Here is a 19,094-nt window from a genome sequence, read left to right as displayed (position 1 = left end):
TAAAATTGATAATATGCTGACGTGAACAGGTAAAAATGTAAAAATGTAACTGGGATAGGATTTTTCAGAGAGAAACGAGGGAACGCAATCCGTAAGAACTCTTATGACCAACAGTAAATACTGGAATGGTTTGATAGGCCTTGAGTTTTGGAGTTGTAGTTCACCTACATCCATAGAGCACTGTGGACTCAAACAATGATGGATCTGGACCAAATACTCAGCATGCCCAAATGTGAACATTGGAGGAGGTTAGAGAAAATAGACCTTGACATTTGGGAGTTGTAATTACTGGGATTTATAGTTCACCTACAGACAAAGACCAATCTGAATTCCAACAATGAGAGAATTGGGCTAAACTTCCTACACGGAACCCCCATGACCAATAGAAAATACTGTGTTTTCTGATGGTCTTTGGTGACCCCTCTGATGCCCCCTCACGACCCCCCCAGGGGTCCCGACCTCCAGGTTGAGAAACACTGCTATATATAGTACTAGCTGTGCCCTGCCACGCGTTGCTGTGGCCTATAGTAAAACTTATCAAAGTTGAGGTAGATATCTGGACTATTATGAAAGAGAGGTCCCTACCTATTCCTTCCCCTTTTTCCTCCCCCTTTCTCTCCTTTCTTCCTTCTCTACCTCTTTCTTTCTTTCCTTCTTTCACTACTTGGTTTCATCCTTCTCTCTTTCCTTCATTCCCTCCCCCTTTCTTCCTTTGCCTTTCTTCCCTCCCTGTTTGCTTCCTTCTTTCACTTTTTATTTCCTTTTATTTTACCACCATCGTAACAATAACAATAATGCAATGCATTGCCTCTGGGACCTGACACCTCTCCCATTCCCCCAGGATCTCATAGGAACAATAGCATAATAATAATAATAATAATAATAGATATAACAACCTTTACCCGCCACGTGTTGCTGTGGCCAATCTTCCCTCTTTCTCTCCTTCTTTCCCTCCTTCCTTCCTTCCTTCCTTCCTTCCTTCCTTCCTTCCCATCTTTCCTTCTCCTCTTCTTTCTCTATCTCTATCCTTCCTTCCCCCTTTTTCTTTCTTTTCTGCTGTCTCTCTTTTCTTTCCTTCCATCTTTCCTTTTCTTTCCTTTTCTTCTTCCTCTAACTTTCCTTCCTTCCCCCTTTTTCATTACCTCCCTTTCTCTTTCTTCCTTCTTTCCTTCCTTCCTGTCTTTCCTAGATTTTGACAGGGCGGGAAGGGGCGGGGTGGGGTTTGGAGGTGGCATGAAGTAAAAGGAGGTAAGATTGGGGCAGGGGAGTGATGGAGTGTGGGGTTGCGTGTGTGTGTGCGGTGGCGGGGGGAGTGATGGAGCGTGGGGTTGCATGTGTGTGTGCGGCAGGGTGTGTGTGTGTGCGGGAAGTGGCGTGGCGGGGCTTGGAGTGGGCATGGTTTCCGCAGAGGGAACGTTGGCCAGAAGGCCATGTGCGCGCGCCAGGGAACTTGCGGCTGGGCGCCAATGCGCATGCTCAGTTGTTTTGCCGTTTTGTGAGTGTGTTGTTGTGTTGTTTTTCATTTTGAGTAGATATGTTTGTACCTTGTGGGTTGTGTTATGGGCATGGGAATTTTGGTTAAGTTTTGTTGGGTTTTTTTTAGTTTTGTTGTTTTGCTGTTTTGTGAGTGTGTTGTTTTTCATTTTGAGTAGATATGTTTGTACCTTGTGGGTTGTGTTATGAGCATGGGAATTTTGGTTAAGTTTCGTTGGGTTTTTTTTTGAGTTTCGTTCTTTTGCCGTTTTGTGAGTGTGTTGTTGTGTTGTTTTTCATTTTGAGTAGATATGTTTGTACCTTGTGGGTTGTGTTATGGGCATGGGAATTTTGGTTATGTTTCGTTGGGGGGGTTTTGAGTTTTGTTTCTCCGTTGGATGCCCCTAACAAATTTATATATATATAGATTGCAACCTGCTAGTGGCGTATGTCTATAAAGTGGGTTTTTAAGAAAAGAAGGAGGAGGGGAGGTTTCTTTTGAAGAATGAGAGTCTGGACATCATTTGAGTGTGGATTACTGGGGCCTACAGATAAAATTATTTCTGCTTTCTGGACTGAGTACGTAGAACAGATAAAAATTAAGTGAAGAAAATCATAAGGAGTCAATAAGTACTGATTTTCTTAAAAGAAAAAAAACTGAACACTAGCAGTTGCTCCATATAATAGATTTTCTTTTAACAGACTCTGCCTTTGGCATTTAGTAAGCTTGCAAGAATATAAAGAAAGGAGGTTTAATTTAGAGAATCCTCTGGACTGTTTAGTTAGGGATCAGCTGCCCAACATAAAATAATAATGCATCCAACTGTCCATCTTTTAATAGGCAACCTTTATCACCACTATATTCAGCAGTGCTAACAGCAAATGAAATAGTGTATGAATTCACAGAAAATTGATAGGGTCATTGTGACCTTAATGTGATTATATGTGTGCTAATGCATACAGCAGAAAGGAAACCAGAACTCACAATGGGGAAGGGTCCAGTTCATAAAAGATGCATGCAGTATACAGAGGAGGGGGTGGAAGGGATACGTAATGTTAGCCTGTTTTAAAAAAATAAAGAACATGCTTTTACAATTATATCCATTTCCTTATTGGGTAACAATTTTGCTTCTCAACAATCCTTTAGCTTGAAAAAAAGACATGCAATTGTTCATACCCAATATAAACATATGCATTTATTTTGTAACATGATGCAAATCAGGGAGCTACAGCGAATAGCAGAAAAAATGTGAAAACATAGATGAAAATATGAGCAAAGAAGCTGATGAACACATTAGGATAGATCCCAATGCGATTAGACCATAGAAATTAATTGCACTTGAGATTTGCTGCTTTTACTGCTTACCCTTTGACTATGACTAAATCTGGATCTAACTTTGAGTTTTGTAGGGGGTGTATATGTACATAGAAAACTATACAATATGACTGTTATAATCTATATAAATAAAAATGTAATGTTAGTTCGTGCTACCATCAGAACTCAAAAACCACTGGGGGAATTGACACCAAATTTGGATACAAGACACCTAACAGTCCAATTTATGTCCTCCACTAAAAAAAATGATTTTCTCATTTTGGAATTGTCGTTGCTGGGATTTATAGTTTACCTACAATCAAAAGCATTCTGAACTCCACCAATGATGGAATTGGGCCAAACTTAGCACACAGGGCTCCCATGACCAACAGAAAAAACTGGAAAGGTTTGGTGGACATTGACCTTGAGTTTGGGAATTATAGTTCACCCACATCCAGAGAGCACTGTGGACTCAAACAATGATGGATCTGGACCAAACTTGGCACGAATATTCCATATGCCTGAATATGAATACAGATGGAGTTTAAGGGAAATAGACGTTGACATTTGGGAGTTGTAGTTGCTGGGATTTATAGTTCACCTACAATCAAAGAGCATTCTGAACTCCACCAATGATGGAATTCAATCAAACATGGCATACAGGACTTCCATGACCAACAGAACACACTGGAAGGGTTTGGTGGGCATTGACCTTGAGTTTGGGAGTTGTAGTTCACCTACATCCAGAGAGCACTGTGGACTCAAACAATGATGGATCTGGACCAAACTTGACACAAATATTCCATATGCCCAAATATGAACACAGATGGAGTTTGGAGGAAATAGACCTTGACATTTGGGATTTGTAGTTACTGGGATTTATAGTTCACTACAATTAAAGAGCATTCTGAAACCCACAAACGACAGAAATGGAGCAAACTTCCCACACAGAACCCCCATGACCAACAGAAAATACTTAAGGCCACCTAGTCCAAATCTATTCACCAGGGCAAGAAAATGTAATCAGAGCCATCCTGACAAAGAGCCATCCAGTCATATATATATAGATAGATAGATAGATAGATAGATAGATATGATTCTATCTCACACACACAGATATAGTATCATAGATTTGAAAGAGACCCTTGAAGAAGGACTATGATATGTTGCATATTCCAGAGTAGGCAAACCAGACACTCTCCACATCAACACTGACAAAGAAACAACAAAAATACCGTTTACTCACAAGCATAAAGGAATTACATATATTAGAAACCAACACTTTCTCATTACATTATTTTCCAGATCACCAGACTGGGCCACAGCAACGTGTGGCAGGGGACAGCTAATAATAATAATAATAATAATAATAATAATAATAATAATAAGGAATTCCAGTAATGCTGTAAATTTGTAAATATAGCACATCACTCTATCAAAAGTTTCACCCCCAAATTACCTGAATCAGACTAGTTTACCAGAGTGGTAGTGGCCACCATGTGGTGGTCTAGTGAATGTGCTTGTGATTTTATTAAAGAAACTATTCTGAATCCTGTTTCCCAAACAGGTTCAGGACTTTGGATAGCACCTTTAAAATCTAGAATGAAACCAAAACTGATTTACCATATCAGTGACGCCAACATCCTGGTGTTTCTGGTTCAAGATCTTTTGCAGATTCAGGAAGACATTGGCAGTTTGTATGTCTACAAGACTTAAACCAAGCAGAAAAGCTCAGCTGGGTACTATTTAGAAGATGCACATTACGTATTTCAATTGCTCAATGTCCTCCATGATTTCAGTTGCATTGTTTTCAGTTAAGAGAGATTCAGCACACTTGAAAAAGCCAGAGAAAGTTGCAAGATCCAGTCCTAATCCTCAATGTAATGTCATCGTTGCAATCTTTGAGGTATCCATTTCATAGTACAGTGTATGTCATTTTATTTTCCGGGCCCAATTCAAAGTGCTGGTTGTCACCTACAAAGCCCTAAACGGCTTGGGACCCGCCTACCTTCATGACTGTATCTCTCTCCATGAACCAACCGGGCCATTCAATCTTCGGGAGAGGCCCTCCTTTCACCTCTGCCAATCTCACAAGCTCGTCTTGTGGGCACAAGGGAGAGAGCCTTCTCCTCTGTGGCTCCCTGACTCTGGAACTCATTACTTGGAGAGATCAGGAAAACCCCTACATTAGAAATATTTAAAAAGAACCTTAAAACCTGGCTCTTCTGCTACCCCTTTGGCGAGGAGGTGCACAATATGACACTATTGCTCCTCTAAACGCTTCTGTCACTGGAGTACACGCCCCCCAAATGGGAAGTTTAGTTTTACAACCCTGTGTTTCTGTATGAGCTCCCTGCAAATAACTTGTTCCTATTTTGATCTCATTAGAGTTTTAACATTTTATCCAGTACATGTGGATAATTTCACTGTTATTGAAATTGTGTTTATTGCAATGTTATTTTGTTACTGTATTCATATTTTTAATGTAATTTTGATGATGTTGTTTGTTGTTTATGTTTTGGTTTTATTTTGCTGTAATATGTTGTCCGTGCTTGGCCCCATGTAAGCTGCTCCGAGTCCTTATTATTATTATTATTATTATTATTATTATTATTATTTGACAAAGCTTTTTCCTATAAACTTAATATTTCTGGTAATTTTCACTATATTTTTAATCATTATAAACTATTTAAACCCTTGTTTGGGGTGTTTGCTACGTAAGACTTGATTGCATTTATTCTGTAGTATGGAATGTACACTGTAAGGAAAGAAAGAATCACAGCCATATCTGAATGTTTTGTGGCGGTAGTTTTCCTTCCTGGGTGTTTTCACCTGTGCTTTCACTGACAGTAATAGATGACTGAACATAAATTCAGGCGGCTCTGGGATGTAAGTCAGCTTCCAGCCAGCTTGAAATCGCAGCTTTATGGCATTTCCTTGGTTCTCAGCACACAATTTGCTGATTTTCCTTCTGGCTTTCAAACCAAACTTGCTTTTGGAGCTAGTCTTATATAGTGGGTAGATTAGGAGGAGGACCTACAAGGCTAAGTGAAGTACAAGTGTATGCTGTAGAAGGATGTGGGCAGGAGAGGATAAATTCCTCTTTGATCCTGAAAAGACAGCATGCATAATCTTGTATTGGGACTGTGTAAAGCCTCATTCATGCGCATGAAATCATATACCATTTTCACAGTCATTGCTAAACTGGTTTGGAAAAAAAAAAACCCTGAAAAAGTCAAATGCTGCTTTACAAACCAGACACATCATCTTGAATATCCTGCAGCAGGCAAACTAAACAATTAAGGGGTGTTTCATCCTGAAAAACTTTTGGGGGTAAATTATTATTTGGTAATACTGGATACAGTGATATATATATATATATATATATATATATATATATATATATATTATATATATATATACTAGCCCGTCCCCTGCCACGGGTCGTTGTGGCCCAGTCTGGTGATCTGGAAAATAAAGTAATGGTTTCTAATCTATGTAATTTCTTTATGCTTGTGGGTAAACAGTATTTATTGTTGTTTCTTTGTCAGTATTGATGTGGAGAGTGTTTGGTTTGCCTACTCTGGAATATGCAACATATCATTGTCCTTCTTTAGGGGTCCCTTTCAAATCTATGATATTATATCTGTGTGTGTGTGAGTGTGAATAATATCTATCTATTTATATTTATGGCTGGATGGCTCTTTGTTAGGAGGGCTTTGATTATATTTTCTTGCCCTGGTGAAGAGAGTTGGACTGGATGGCCTTAAGTATTTTCTATTTGTCATGGGGGTTCTGTGTGGGAAATTTGCCCCAATTCTGTCGTTTGTGGGGTTCAGAATGCTCTTTGATTGTAGGTGAACTATAAACCCCAGTAACTACAACTCCCAAATGTCAAGGTGTATTTCCCCCAAACTCCATCTGTGTTCATATTTGGGCATATGGCATATTTGTGCCAAGTTTGGTCCAGATCCATCATTGTTTGAATCCACAGTGTTCTCTGGATGTAGGTGAACGGCAACTCCCAAACTCAAGGTCAATGCCCACCAAACCCTTCTAGTGTTTTCTGATGGTCATGGGAGTCCTGTGTCAGCTTTGGTTCAATTCCATCATTAGTGGAGTTCAGAATGCTCTTTGATTGTAGGTGAACTATAAATCCCAAGAACTACAACTCCCAAATGACAGAATCAAAAATTTTTGAGAGGAGGAGAAACATTGGGTTGTTAGGTGTATGCTGTCCAAATTTGGTGTCAATTTGCCCACTGGTTTTTGAGTTCTGTTAATCCCACAAACGAACATTATATTTATATATATATACATACATACATATACACATGGCTATGCGGCATAGACGTACAGATATTGGTTGGAATACTAAACCAAGTAACATCTTCTGGTCGGACTCCTCCTCACCACAACCTTATACAATGTTAGTCACCATACTCCAATCCTTGATAGAATAGATCTTCTCTCACACACATCTATAATATAGGTTTGGTTGGGGGAGTTGTGTTTGTGGCAGTGGTGTCAAAATATGTAATAGTTCGAAATATGTGCACTTAACTAACTTTGGGTATCATAAAGAAGGATCAATACTTCTGTGGTGTTTGTTTTGCTGTCTGTGCCCCTTTTCAGAAGATTTCACTTCACTTTCTGTCCCTGTGAGAACTGAATTTTGAAAAATGTGGCTTGTTGTGGAAACAAGGATTGGTGATGCAGCTTCAGTTTTGACACTTTTCCCCCATGATAACTCCTTCAGGAGTGAATTTCCCTTCCGAGGGGTATATTTTTCTCACTTCCTGATGTTTCACACCCTTTCTTCACTATGGGTTGTTTGTAAGTCAGATGTCTGTAACTAGGGGAATTTTTGGTGTCAGGACTGACTTGAGAAACTGCAAGTCAGTTCTGGTGTGAGAGAATTGGCCATCTGCAAGGACATTGCCAGGGGTCACCTGGATGTTTTGAGGTTTTTACCAACCTAACCTCTGAGTATTCAAGCTTTTCCAACGAATGTACCAGCTAGGTTTTTGACATTCCCATATACTTTCCTTAGGATGTTTGGTCCAGGAAACTTTCAAGCAAAGAGTTCTAGATATCAATGTACAAACTGATATAGCTTTGCTGGCTGGCTTCAAATCACTAAACCGGTTAGCCAAAATCAAAACAACTTTTTGGCACAAAAAAGTACCTTAGGATGAGCATCATGCAGGGACAGAGAACAGCTTTAACAAGAGCTAGATTTGAGCAACTTAATCTTATGGTAAGAATGGAACAATTTCAAAATATACTTTACAATGAAAGAACATGCACCAGCTATAGAGGACATTGTGGAATGTGACTATTTTGTTTGATTGTTGTCTATATGCCAAAGTGAGATCTCAATATTTACAACTGCTTTTGGTTAGAACAACCAAATGGGATCCAATTTCCAAATTGTCTTTTTTCTTTCTTTCTGGGGAGAATCTACAGTTGATCTTGTCGAAGGCTTTCATGGCCGGAATCACTGGGTTGTTGTAGGTTTTTTTGGGCTATATGGCCATGGTCTAGAGGCATTCTCTCCTGACGTTTCACCTGCATCTATGGCAAGCATCCTCAGAGGTACCTCACTACCTCTGAAGATGCTTGCCATAGATGCAGGCGAAACGTCAGGAGAGAATACCTCTAGACCATGGCCATATAGCCCGAAAAAACCTACAACAACTACAGTTGATCTACTGCATAACCAAATTAATCATAAAAGTGGCCTTCCTGAGAGATCTCTCTATCTCACAAAGCAGGGTTTCTTGTCATGTTATCTAAATTCTCCAACTCATTCTTTTACACTTACCACTCTACTCACCTTGTAATTTAATCCCATTTTACTAAATGTATTATTTTATCAAGTTTTATTGAGTTTTGATTTATTTTAGTTGAATATTATAATGATCAGTGTCTATTTATTTGTGTATTTTAAAAATCTGTATTGTTGATAGGGTCAGTAGACTAATAAATAAACAGACCTATCTATAAGAGTGATGTAAAATGATATATCTTATATGAAATCGCAAAGTCAAGTTTAGAGAGTTATAGATATTCAAGCTGTTGCCTAGGGGGTGCGTGGATGTTTTATCATCCTTTGGGAGGCTTCTCTCATGTCCTTGCATGAGAAGCTGTTCCTGACAGATGGGAGCTCACTCCACTCTCCAGATTCAAACTGCTGAACTTATGGTCAGTAGTTGTGCCGTTACAAGGGTTTAACCTATTGCACCACTGGGGGCCCTAACTCAAGGACTGCCAGTAGAATAAGCGGGTCAACCTGCCTGTGCTGTGGTGTAGTTCAACCACCGCACTGTGGTTGGATCTCATGGTCCCTCAAAGCTAGGTATCTGGGAAGTTGCCACTGGTGCAGAGATGCATAGGGCAGTAGCAAAGAACAGCAATGGTTCTCCAATGTAGAGGGGCACCTCCTGAATTGAGGGATGGTAAAGGAACTATTTATTATTTATTTATTTATTTATTTATTTATTATTAACCATATTTATACATCACCTTTCTCAGCCTGAAGGCGACTCAATTAACAAGACTATCCTTGTTTCCTCTAACAATATTTTCATTGCTTTATTCAGTCATTTTGGGAGTCCTCTTGGATTCATTACTTACGCTTGAGGCTCAGGCGTTGGCAGTGTCCGGGAGGGCTTTTGCACAATTGAGACTCGTGCGCCAACTGCGACTGTACCTCGCAAAGGCTGATCTGCCCGGGGTGGTCCATGCCTTGGTCACCTCTAGATTGGACTACTGTAATGCGCTCTACGTGGGGCTGCCCTTGAAAACGGCTCGGAAATTTCAACTGGTCCAACGGGCGGCATCCAGGATGTTAACTGGAGCTCCTTACAGAGAGAGGTCAACCCTCCTGTTCAAGGAGCTCCATTGGCTGCCGTTTATTTTCCGATCCCAATTCAAGGTGCAGGTGCTTACCTACAAAGGTTTGGGACCAGCCTACCTGCATGACCACATCTCCGTTTATGAACCCACGCATTCTCTTCGCTCATCCAGAGAGGCCCTGCTCACGATCCCACCTGCGTCGCAAGTGCGTTTGGTGGGGACGAGGGACAGGGCCTTTTCTGTGGTAGCCCCCCGACTTTGGAACACCCTCCCCAAAGACATCAGACAAGCCCCTACGTTGGCAGTCTTTAGGAAGAATTTGAAGACCTGGCTGTTCCGATGTGCCTTTCCAGAATAGGAACTCCAGCAATATGTCCCAGAAGCACTTTATCAGAGTTTTAAGATTGTCTGCACAGTGCACCTACCTTAAAATCCTATATCCACCTGTCACACCCAGCACTTTTTAATCTGTACCCATTACATTTGGCCTGGCCCTAGTTTTATTGTGTCGTGGTGTATTGTTTTTTTATTGTTTACTGCTATTGTTTTATTGTTTGATTTGCTTTAAGTTATGTGTTTTGTTATGCTGTTGTTTTATTGAGGCCTTGGCCTGTGTAAGCCGCATCGAGTCCTTTGGGAGATGCTAGCGGGGTACAAATAAAGTTAATAATAATAATAATAATATAATAATAATAATAATAATAATAATTTGATTTTTAAAAGCGGCATACCCCTCTTTAAATTGCATTATAACAATTCGTTTTTTTAATTAGTTGATTATAAGATTGCTCATAAAAGGAATAACTAGTATTTACATCAACTTAAAAAAAACTATCTGTTCATTGAAAGGGAGAACATTACATGCAAAATGTATTTGACTTAGTTCATGCTATAAGGATATTTCAATACAACATATGTAAGTATTCCCAAACCTATGAACATTTTTGATTTTTCAAGAATATTATAAATTAATCAGATTCTCAGGTTTCCGACTAATGATTCTCTGCATTTATTTCTTAATCCCGTTATAAAATATTGTTAAGATTGACACATTGCTATAGAGCTAGAAGTCAATTGAATAATATGTAGCAGTCTATTTTATTTGTTACTTAATGTGGGGAGGTATTTCTTTCACATTTCTATTATTTATAAGTCTTTCCCCTTGGAGAATATATCGAAGAATTTGTTTTAAATGAGGAGATAATACCTTCTTTAAAATTTATAAGTATAGCAGAATCAGAGCCTTCCTTCCCCCCCCCCCCCCCCCCTCCTCTTCACAGACCATGGCATGGAAATAAAGAGGTTCTGAATTGCCTTTTGCTTGTTATTCATAGGACAAACATTGGGGAGAAAAGGATCTTGTTAAGGTTGAGTTAAAATTTCCATTTCTACATCCATCTGTAAAACGGCAGACAAAATCTACACCAAACTCTCTGGCAGAAGTCTTAAAAATTGGTGATGGGTTATGATGTTCTTAAGGCAACGGTGTTCCTAATGCTCCGTCACCATTTGCTTTCATTCATACAATTCAGAAATGACAAATATAAGCAACCCTATCCCGAAGCACCTTTTCTATTACTAACGCTCATTCTGCAGTAATAAGACAAGAACTTCAATCTATCTAGAGATGTATTGTCGAAGGCTTTCATGGCCGGAATCACTCAGTTCTTGTGGGTTTTTTCGGGCTATATGGCCATGTTCTAGAGGCATTTCTCCTGATGTTTCGCCTGCATCTATGGCAAGCATCCTCAGAGGTGACCTCACCTCTGAGGATGCTTGCCATAGATGCAGGCGAAACGTCAGGAGAAATGCCTCTAGAACATGGCCATATAGCCCAAAAAATCCCACAAGAACTGAGTATCTAGAGATGCATTCGTAGGCAGAAATAAGTTTACATGCATGTATTTGCAAGGGAATGTTGAACCACATACACAAAGAGCAAGCTAATTCAAATCTTTCCTTATATAAATCAGATTTTGGGATACACATCACTTTCTCTATGTTTAAAAATTGTGAAAGCTGAAACATATATAAATCCTAGACCTCTGGTGTTTGTTTATGTTCCAGCACACGTGACTTAAGCCTTCCATATTTTCCATGTGCTTTCTGTTTGGAATGTTTGTTTTTTTACAATGTGGCTTCTGGGTTGTATGGCCATGTTCTAGCAGCATTTTCTCCTGACGTTTCGTCTGCATCTGTGGGTGGCGTCTTCAGAGGATCAGCCTTTGACAATACATTTATTTGTGAAATTCATATGTATCTTTTCTTTAATGACCTCAAGATGGAATACATATTTTATTCTCTGTACTTTACATACATAAATGTTTGAAGTCAGTAAGGCTCAAAGAGTGAAGCTGGCTCAAGGTCACCTAGTGAATTTCACTGATCAGCAAGGAATTCAACTTAGATCTTAAATGGATGAACCCAGAGGGTGCTCACCAATGCTTCCTCTTCATCCTGGAAAGAAGTGACGAGCAGAGTGCCACAGGGTTCGGTCCTGGGCCCGGTCCTGTTCAACATCTTTATTAATGACTTAGATGAAGGGCTAGAAGGCATGATCATCAAGTTTGCAGACAACACCAAATTGGGAGGGATAGCCAATACTCCAGAGGACAGGAGCAGAATTCAAAACGATCTTGACAGATTAGAGAGATGGGCCAAAACTAACAAAATGAAGTTCAACAGTGACAAATGCAAGATACTCCACTTAGGCAGAAAAAACAAAATGCAAAGATACAGAATGGGGGACATTTCCTGGCTCGAGAGCAGTACGTGTGAAAAAGATCTTGTAGTCCTCATGGACAACAAGTTAAACATGAGCCAACAATGTGATGTGGTGGCAAAAAAGCCAATGGGATTTTGGGCTGCATCAATAGGAGCATAGTGTCTAGGTCCAGGGAAGTAATGCTACCCCTCTATTCTGCTTTGGTTAGACCACACCCGGAATATTGTGTTCAGTTCTGAGCACCACAATTCAAGAGAGATATTGACAAGCTGGAATGTGTCCAGAGGAGGGCGACTAAAATGATCAAGGGTCTGGAGAACAAGCCCTATGAGGAGCAGCTTAAGGAATTGGGCATGTTAAGCCTGAAGATTCCCTGTTATCTTGTGTCATTTATAGAAAACTCAAGGAGATAACTCTTGTAGTTTTTTAAAATGTTGTTTATAAACACTTTGAAAATTTCCCCAAAATACTATGGATAAGTGAAACATTTTGAAACATGATGGGCTAACAGTGGTAAATGTGTTCTACCACTGAAGCAAGTTTCACCCCAATAGCTGTACAAATGAGAAAGAAACTCCTGAAGTTTCCCCATGTGCAATTACTATAACTAAAAAGTAACGAAATTTTGTTACTCTTGTTATAGTAATGAGATTTTCACTAACTATATTTTAGAAACACTTTAGAAACAAAATGCCAACACCCCCTTATTTTGTAATGACTTTTGAAACATTTTTGAAATTGATCGCAATTCTTATAAGGAGTTGATTTAACTTCCAGTTGGATTGTAAAACTCCATTACTGTATTGTAAAACGATGCATGTCTAAAATGTGTGTAATCAACATGAAAAGTTTGTTGCTACTTCAGAACTGTAATTTTGTTACTGTTATGAATCGTAATGTAAATATCTGACATGCAGGATGTATTTTCATTCACTGGACCAAATTTGGCACAAATACCTGATATGCCCAAATTTGAATACTGGTGAGGTTAGCGGGGGGATAGATTTTGTCATTTGGGAGTTGTAGTTGCTGGGATTTATAGTTCATCTACAACCAAAGAGCATTCTGAACTCCACCAATGATGGAAATGAACCAAACTTGGCACACAAAATTCTCATGACCAACAGAAAATACTGGAAGAATTTGGTGGGCATTGACCTTGAGTTTTGGAGTTGTAGTTCTCCAGAGAGCACTGTGGACTCAAACAATGATGAATCTGGACCAAACTTGTCACGAATTCTCAATATGCCCAGTTTTGAACACTGCTGAAGTTTGGGGAAAATAGAGCTGGACTTTTGGGAGTTGTAGTTGCTGGGCTTTATAGTTCACCTACAATCAAAGAGCACTCTGAATGCAGCCCACAATGGATCTGTACCAAACTTGGCACACTACATACATGGCCAACACTGAATACTGGTGGGGTTGGGGGGGGGGCTGTTTTTGAATTCTGGGAGTTGTATTTCACCAACACCAAAAAAGAAGAGAAGGGCAGGCAGAGAAATCTTAAGTTTTGTCTGCCAAAGGGGTTCCTAAGACCATCAGACCTGGGTTTTTTCTGATGGTCTTTGGCGACCCCTCTGAAACCCCCTTGCGACCCCACTAGGGGTCCCGACCCCCAGGTTGAGAAACACTGCTCTAAACTGGGTTGTTGTAGGTTTTTCTGGGGTATATGGCCATGTTCTAGAGGCATTTTCTCCTGACGTTTCACCTGCATCTATGGCAAGCATCCTCAGAGATAGTGAGCCTCTGAGGATGCTTGCCATAGATGCAGGCAAAATGTCAGGAGAAAATGCCTCTAGAACATGGCTGTATAGCCCGGAAAAACCTACCATGACCCAGTGATTCCGGCCATGAAAGCCTTCGACAATACACTGCTCTAAACCTTTGACAATTTTGGTTGCCCTTCTCTTGACACATTCCAGCTTGTGAATTGTGGTACCCCAGAATGGTATGCAGTATTTTACTTCTCTCAATCTAGACACTGCACTCCCATTGCTGCAGCCTGGAATTGCACTGGCTACATCAGACTGCTGACTGAGCGTGTGATCTACTAAGATTCCTAAATCCTTTTCACATGTAGTGTTTTCAAGTAAAATGTCACCCATCCTATATCCGTGCATTTCATTATTTTTTTTTATTTTTTGCCTAAGTGTAATACAAAACATTTCTCCTGGTTCAAAGTAATTTTGTTAGTTGTAGTCTATTAAGGTCATTTTGGATTTGGATCCTGTCTCTGGGATATTAGCTTCCCGCAGAATTTGGCGTCATATACAGATTTTGGAATTCTGGTTAAGGGATGCTCTACCTAGAATTTTGCTACTTCTTTGCGGAATATATAGTCTGGTCTGTGGAAAAGCTGCAGTAACTTGGAACAACTAGACAACATATAGATGTGTATTTTTTTTAAAAAAAAAATCCTTGATTTAAATATACAGTGGATGTGAAATCACTTTGGCTTGGATGATTTTTGCTCAGCAAGAGGAAGGTTGCTCTTGCTCACCATAGCCTTTTAAAAAACCCCAAACCATTTCCCCTCTTTTCATGCAGAAAGCTCATGTGCTTTTTATGTAAATGGATGTATAATGTAACCCACATTAACTGTGTCAATGATAGCTTCAGTTTCACTGCTGTCAGATTTCCGTATCGCTCTAAGAGCGTAGGCTAGCTTGAATGAATGTTAGCATAATTTATGCAGCTGATAAGTGATTTGAGCGTTTGAGTTATTGATAAACTGCTTTAGCATATCATTTCCAGCTTGATGCTATGTGACATCACAGCAAAATGTAATGTGCTGGTCCCCAGACTAGATATTAAGGTAGAGCTCTTTATTTGAATTCCAGGAGCCAGAGGAAAAGCAGCGCTGTCTGATGCGAGCACATCTGACCAGCACCAACCCAGTCAATCCCATCCAGCGTTCGCTGTTGGGCCCCAGGTCAGTTTCTTTCATTGAGCCTTAATAAATCCTGTTTTCTGAATGCAATTATTACTAGTCAACTAAATGTATAAAATAGAATTCTTCAGCTGCATGCTTTAGTTCAAAATGTGTGCATTCTGATGACGTTTCTATAGCAAATTATATTTTAAATTTGCATTGAAAATGGAAACTTTATTTTAAAAATCAAGCTAAATGTATGATGTAAACTAGGGATTTCTCTCCATTAAGTTAAGTAATTAGAAACTAAAAACTGTCATTTTTCATTTGTAGAGAATATATTCATGCAAAACAGCTGAAAGTGATTCTAATATAAATTTAGCTGTTTGGGTTTTCTAGCTGTTTGTATGTTACATACATAGTTCATTTCAAATTAAGTTTGTATTATTTTGGAGCTAACAAATATTTATGAGTAAAGCAATTACATGATTTTGAAGCCTTTTTAAAGTGATTACTTTATAAAGGCTTTGGAATTGTTGTGATTATTATCATAGAATCAAAGAGTTGGAAGAGACCTCATGGGCCATCCAGTCCAACCCCCTGCCAAGAAGCAGGAATATTGCATTCAAATCACCCCTGACAGATGGCCATCCAGGCTCTCTTTAAAAGCTTACAAAGAAGGAGCCTCCACCACACTCCGGGGCAGAGAGTTCCACTGCTGAACGGCTCTCACAGTCAGGAAATTCTTCCTAATGTTCAGATGGAATTTCCTTTCTTATAGTTTGAAGCCATTGTTTCGCATCCTAGTCTCCAGGGAAGCAGAAAACAAGCTTGCTCCCTCCTCCCTGTGGCTTCCTCTCACATATTTATACATGGTTATCATATCTCCTCTCAGCCTTCTCTTCTTCAGGCTAAACATGCCTGGGTATTATAGGGTAATTCACTATAAAAGTTGCAGGGAGCCAGTTTTAGTTTTGGCCCATAGTCTGTGGGCATGTATACACTACAAACTTAAATTTGTATATGTCACTGGAACTATTATGGCTTCCTTCAAAGAATTCTTGGAGTTGTAGTTTGAGAAGAATATTGAGGAGAACCCTTTGCTTTGGTGACTCGTATCTGGAGCCCCCGGTGGCGCAGTGGGTTAAACCGCTGATCTGCTAAACTTGTTGACCAAAAGGTCGCAGGTTTGAATCCGGTGTAAGATTCCGTAGTTAGCCCCAGCTTCTGCCAACCTAGCAGTTTGAAAACATGCAAATGTGAGTAGATCAATAGGTACTGCTTCGGCGAGAAGGTAATGGCGTTCCGTGCAGTCATGCTGGCCACATGATCTTGGAGGTATCTATGGACAACGCTGACTCTTTTGCTTAGAAATGGAGATGAGCACCAAATCACAGAGTCGGACACGACTGGACTTGATGTCAGGGGAAAACTTTTATCTTTACCTATAGTAATGTTAGGACAATACACATCACAACCCCTGCACAAGAATTTCGTGAAGTATTATGTATTTGCATTCATGTGTTTTGAAAGCAAAAGTTTTGAGGTTCAGTCCATTCTGAAAAAGGATCAGGTATCAGAAAGTAGGAGAGATACTTGCTTGAAACATGAATAGCCATTGCCAGTCATAGTGGACACACAACTAGAATCAGCAGCCTGACCCTGAGAAAATCTGCTTCCTAAATCTGTTAAACATCCATTGCATGACAGCTCCATCACAAATCTTTTCTGGAGAAGAGTGACTATTGAAAAAGTTTTGGCCTGTTGTGCAGATATGCCCACTAGTTGCCTCCCAATCCAAATAATGACTTGAAATTTATTTATTTATTTGTGGGAGTAGTTAGTAATTGGGTTTAACCTGGTCTTCCGCTCAAGAGCAATGAATTAGAGATGAATGTGTCTAGTTCTGTTCTGCTCAGTTGCTCATTTTCCAACATTAAGTTCATTCTATCCAATGTCCATGTCCACTTTTCAGTTGTACTCTACAAAAGCTGCACATAAGTGTTATATTAGAGACACATTTCTTCTGATATATACATTGTTGTACATATTCAACAGTGCACACTATCCTGTAAGTGATTTTCCCTAATATCTATATAAATAAAAATGTAATGTTAATTTGTGGGATTAACATAACTCAAAAACCAGTGGACGAATTGACACCAAATTTGGACACAATTCACAAGTCACCAACAAGTGACCATCAATCATAAAAAACATTGAAAATACAGCAGAAGAGACTTTAAAAGCCATGAAACAAAAAATACATTACAATGCATGTGCAAAATCACATATATACACGCAAACACACAGATATACGCATATGCACACACAAAACACATATACACAGACTGGGCCACAGCAACGCATGGCGGGGGATGGCTAGTAAGCAATATAAATGTGCACATTTCTTTTAATAGATGTAGTTTTGCACACTTTTTCATACAATACCCTTAAGTATTTTGGATTTTCAAAAATTCCAACAAATATACGTATCACTGGGTAATTGTATCTCAGTTTGGACAGTGCAAATTTGATAACTTTGCATTAAAATGCAAACCAAATAAATATCTCACTTCTCTCTAACTTGTAATATGCCTTTCACTTAGCAAAGTCCAAGACATAACACAGGTAATGATGGTAATCTTGCTCTGTAGTTAAACAAGGAGGTAAATACACAGGGAAGTCTTTGTAGACATTCATGAATGCAGGTTTAGAAAAGATGCCACATGCTATGTTTTTAGATTTCAGCAAGCTGGCCCTTGAGAAAGATTGAGGACAATGAGCCAAATGTGGAACACCTTTCTATGATATCTGAGCTGATTTCCTTGATCATGAGAAATTGCAAGCTTTAGCCCTCTGTGCCACCCATCAGACCCAGATGTAGACCAGTGGCCAGTGCAGGTTGAGTATCCTTTATCCAAATGCTTTTTTATATATGCCTTATATACATAACCTTGAAGAAATTCAATACAAAACACTTTTTTAATGTGCACGAAAGACAGTTTATTTATTTATTTATTTATTTATTTACTACTCTTATATACCGCAATTCTCAGCCTACTGGCGACTCATTGCGGTGTACAACATAGAAAAAAGGTGCAGAATACAACATAATATAAAATAATCCACAGTACATAGTTATCACATCATCAAAACATCAAATTACTACAAGATCATTCCGAGTCGTCTCATCGTCGAATTCACAATCCGACCGATACCATTTCCGTTGTTCCATTCCTATGGTCAAATCACCAGTCATTGCACTTCTATTCAAAAGCCTTCTTAAACAACCAGGGCTTCAGCTTCCTGTGGAAGATCAACAGGGAGGGGGCTAACCTGATGTCCACGCGAAGGGTGTTCCACAGCCGAGGAGCCACCACCGAGAAGGCCCTATCTCTTGTCTCCGCCAGCCGTGCCTGAGACGCAGGCGGGATCGAGAGCAGGGCCTCCCCGGAAGATCTCAAAGTCCTCGTGGGCTCATAGGCCGAGAGGCGGTTAGTTAAGTATCTTGGGCCGGAACCATTTAGGGCTTTATAGGCCAGTGCCAGCACCTTGAATTGAGCCCGGTAGCAGATCGGCAGCCAGTGGAGCTGGTACAGCAGGGGGGTGGTATGCTCCCTGTGCCCCGCTCCTGTTAGTATCATGGCTGCCGTTTGTGTACATTGAACCTCCAAAAAGCAAAGTTGTCCCTATTTGAGCCACCCATGTGGACAATTTCAGATTTTGGAGTATTTTGGATTTTTGGAATTCCTGAGACATAACTAGTAAAGTAAAGGTAAAGGGTTCCCCTTGACATTAAGTCTAGTCCGAGTCCGGCCCTGGGAGGTAGTGCTCATCTACATTTC

General features: G+C 39.8%; 1 protein-coding gene across 4 annotated transcripts in view; it reads left to right on the top strand.

Moving 5' to 3' along the window:
• The window catches only part of POU6F2 (POU class 6 homeobox 2), a 443,696-nt gene that overhangs the window by 212,019 nt on the left and 212,583 nt on the right, over nt 1-19,094 (top strand). For all 4 annotated transcript variants that reach the window (XM_060781601.2, XM_060781599.2, XM_060781600.2 and 1 more), the window contains exon 3: nt 15,215-15,306. In XM_060781601.2, the coding sequence (XP_060637584.2) occupies nt 15,215-15,306 (92 nt within the window). The remainder of the gene's footprint in view (nt 1-15,214; nt 15,307-19,094) is intronic.

Source organism: Anolis sagrei, chromosome 6 (genome assembly GCF_037176765.1).
Source record: "Anolis sagrei isolate rAnoSag1 chromosome 6, rAnoSag1.mat, whole genome shotgun sequence".
Taxonomy (NCBI): domain Eukaryota; kingdom Metazoa; phylum Chordata; class Lepidosauria; order Squamata; family Dactyloidae; genus Anolis; species Anolis sagrei.
Note: the sequence above shows the minus strand (reverse complement) of the source record. Positions and strands in the feature narration are given on the sequence as shown.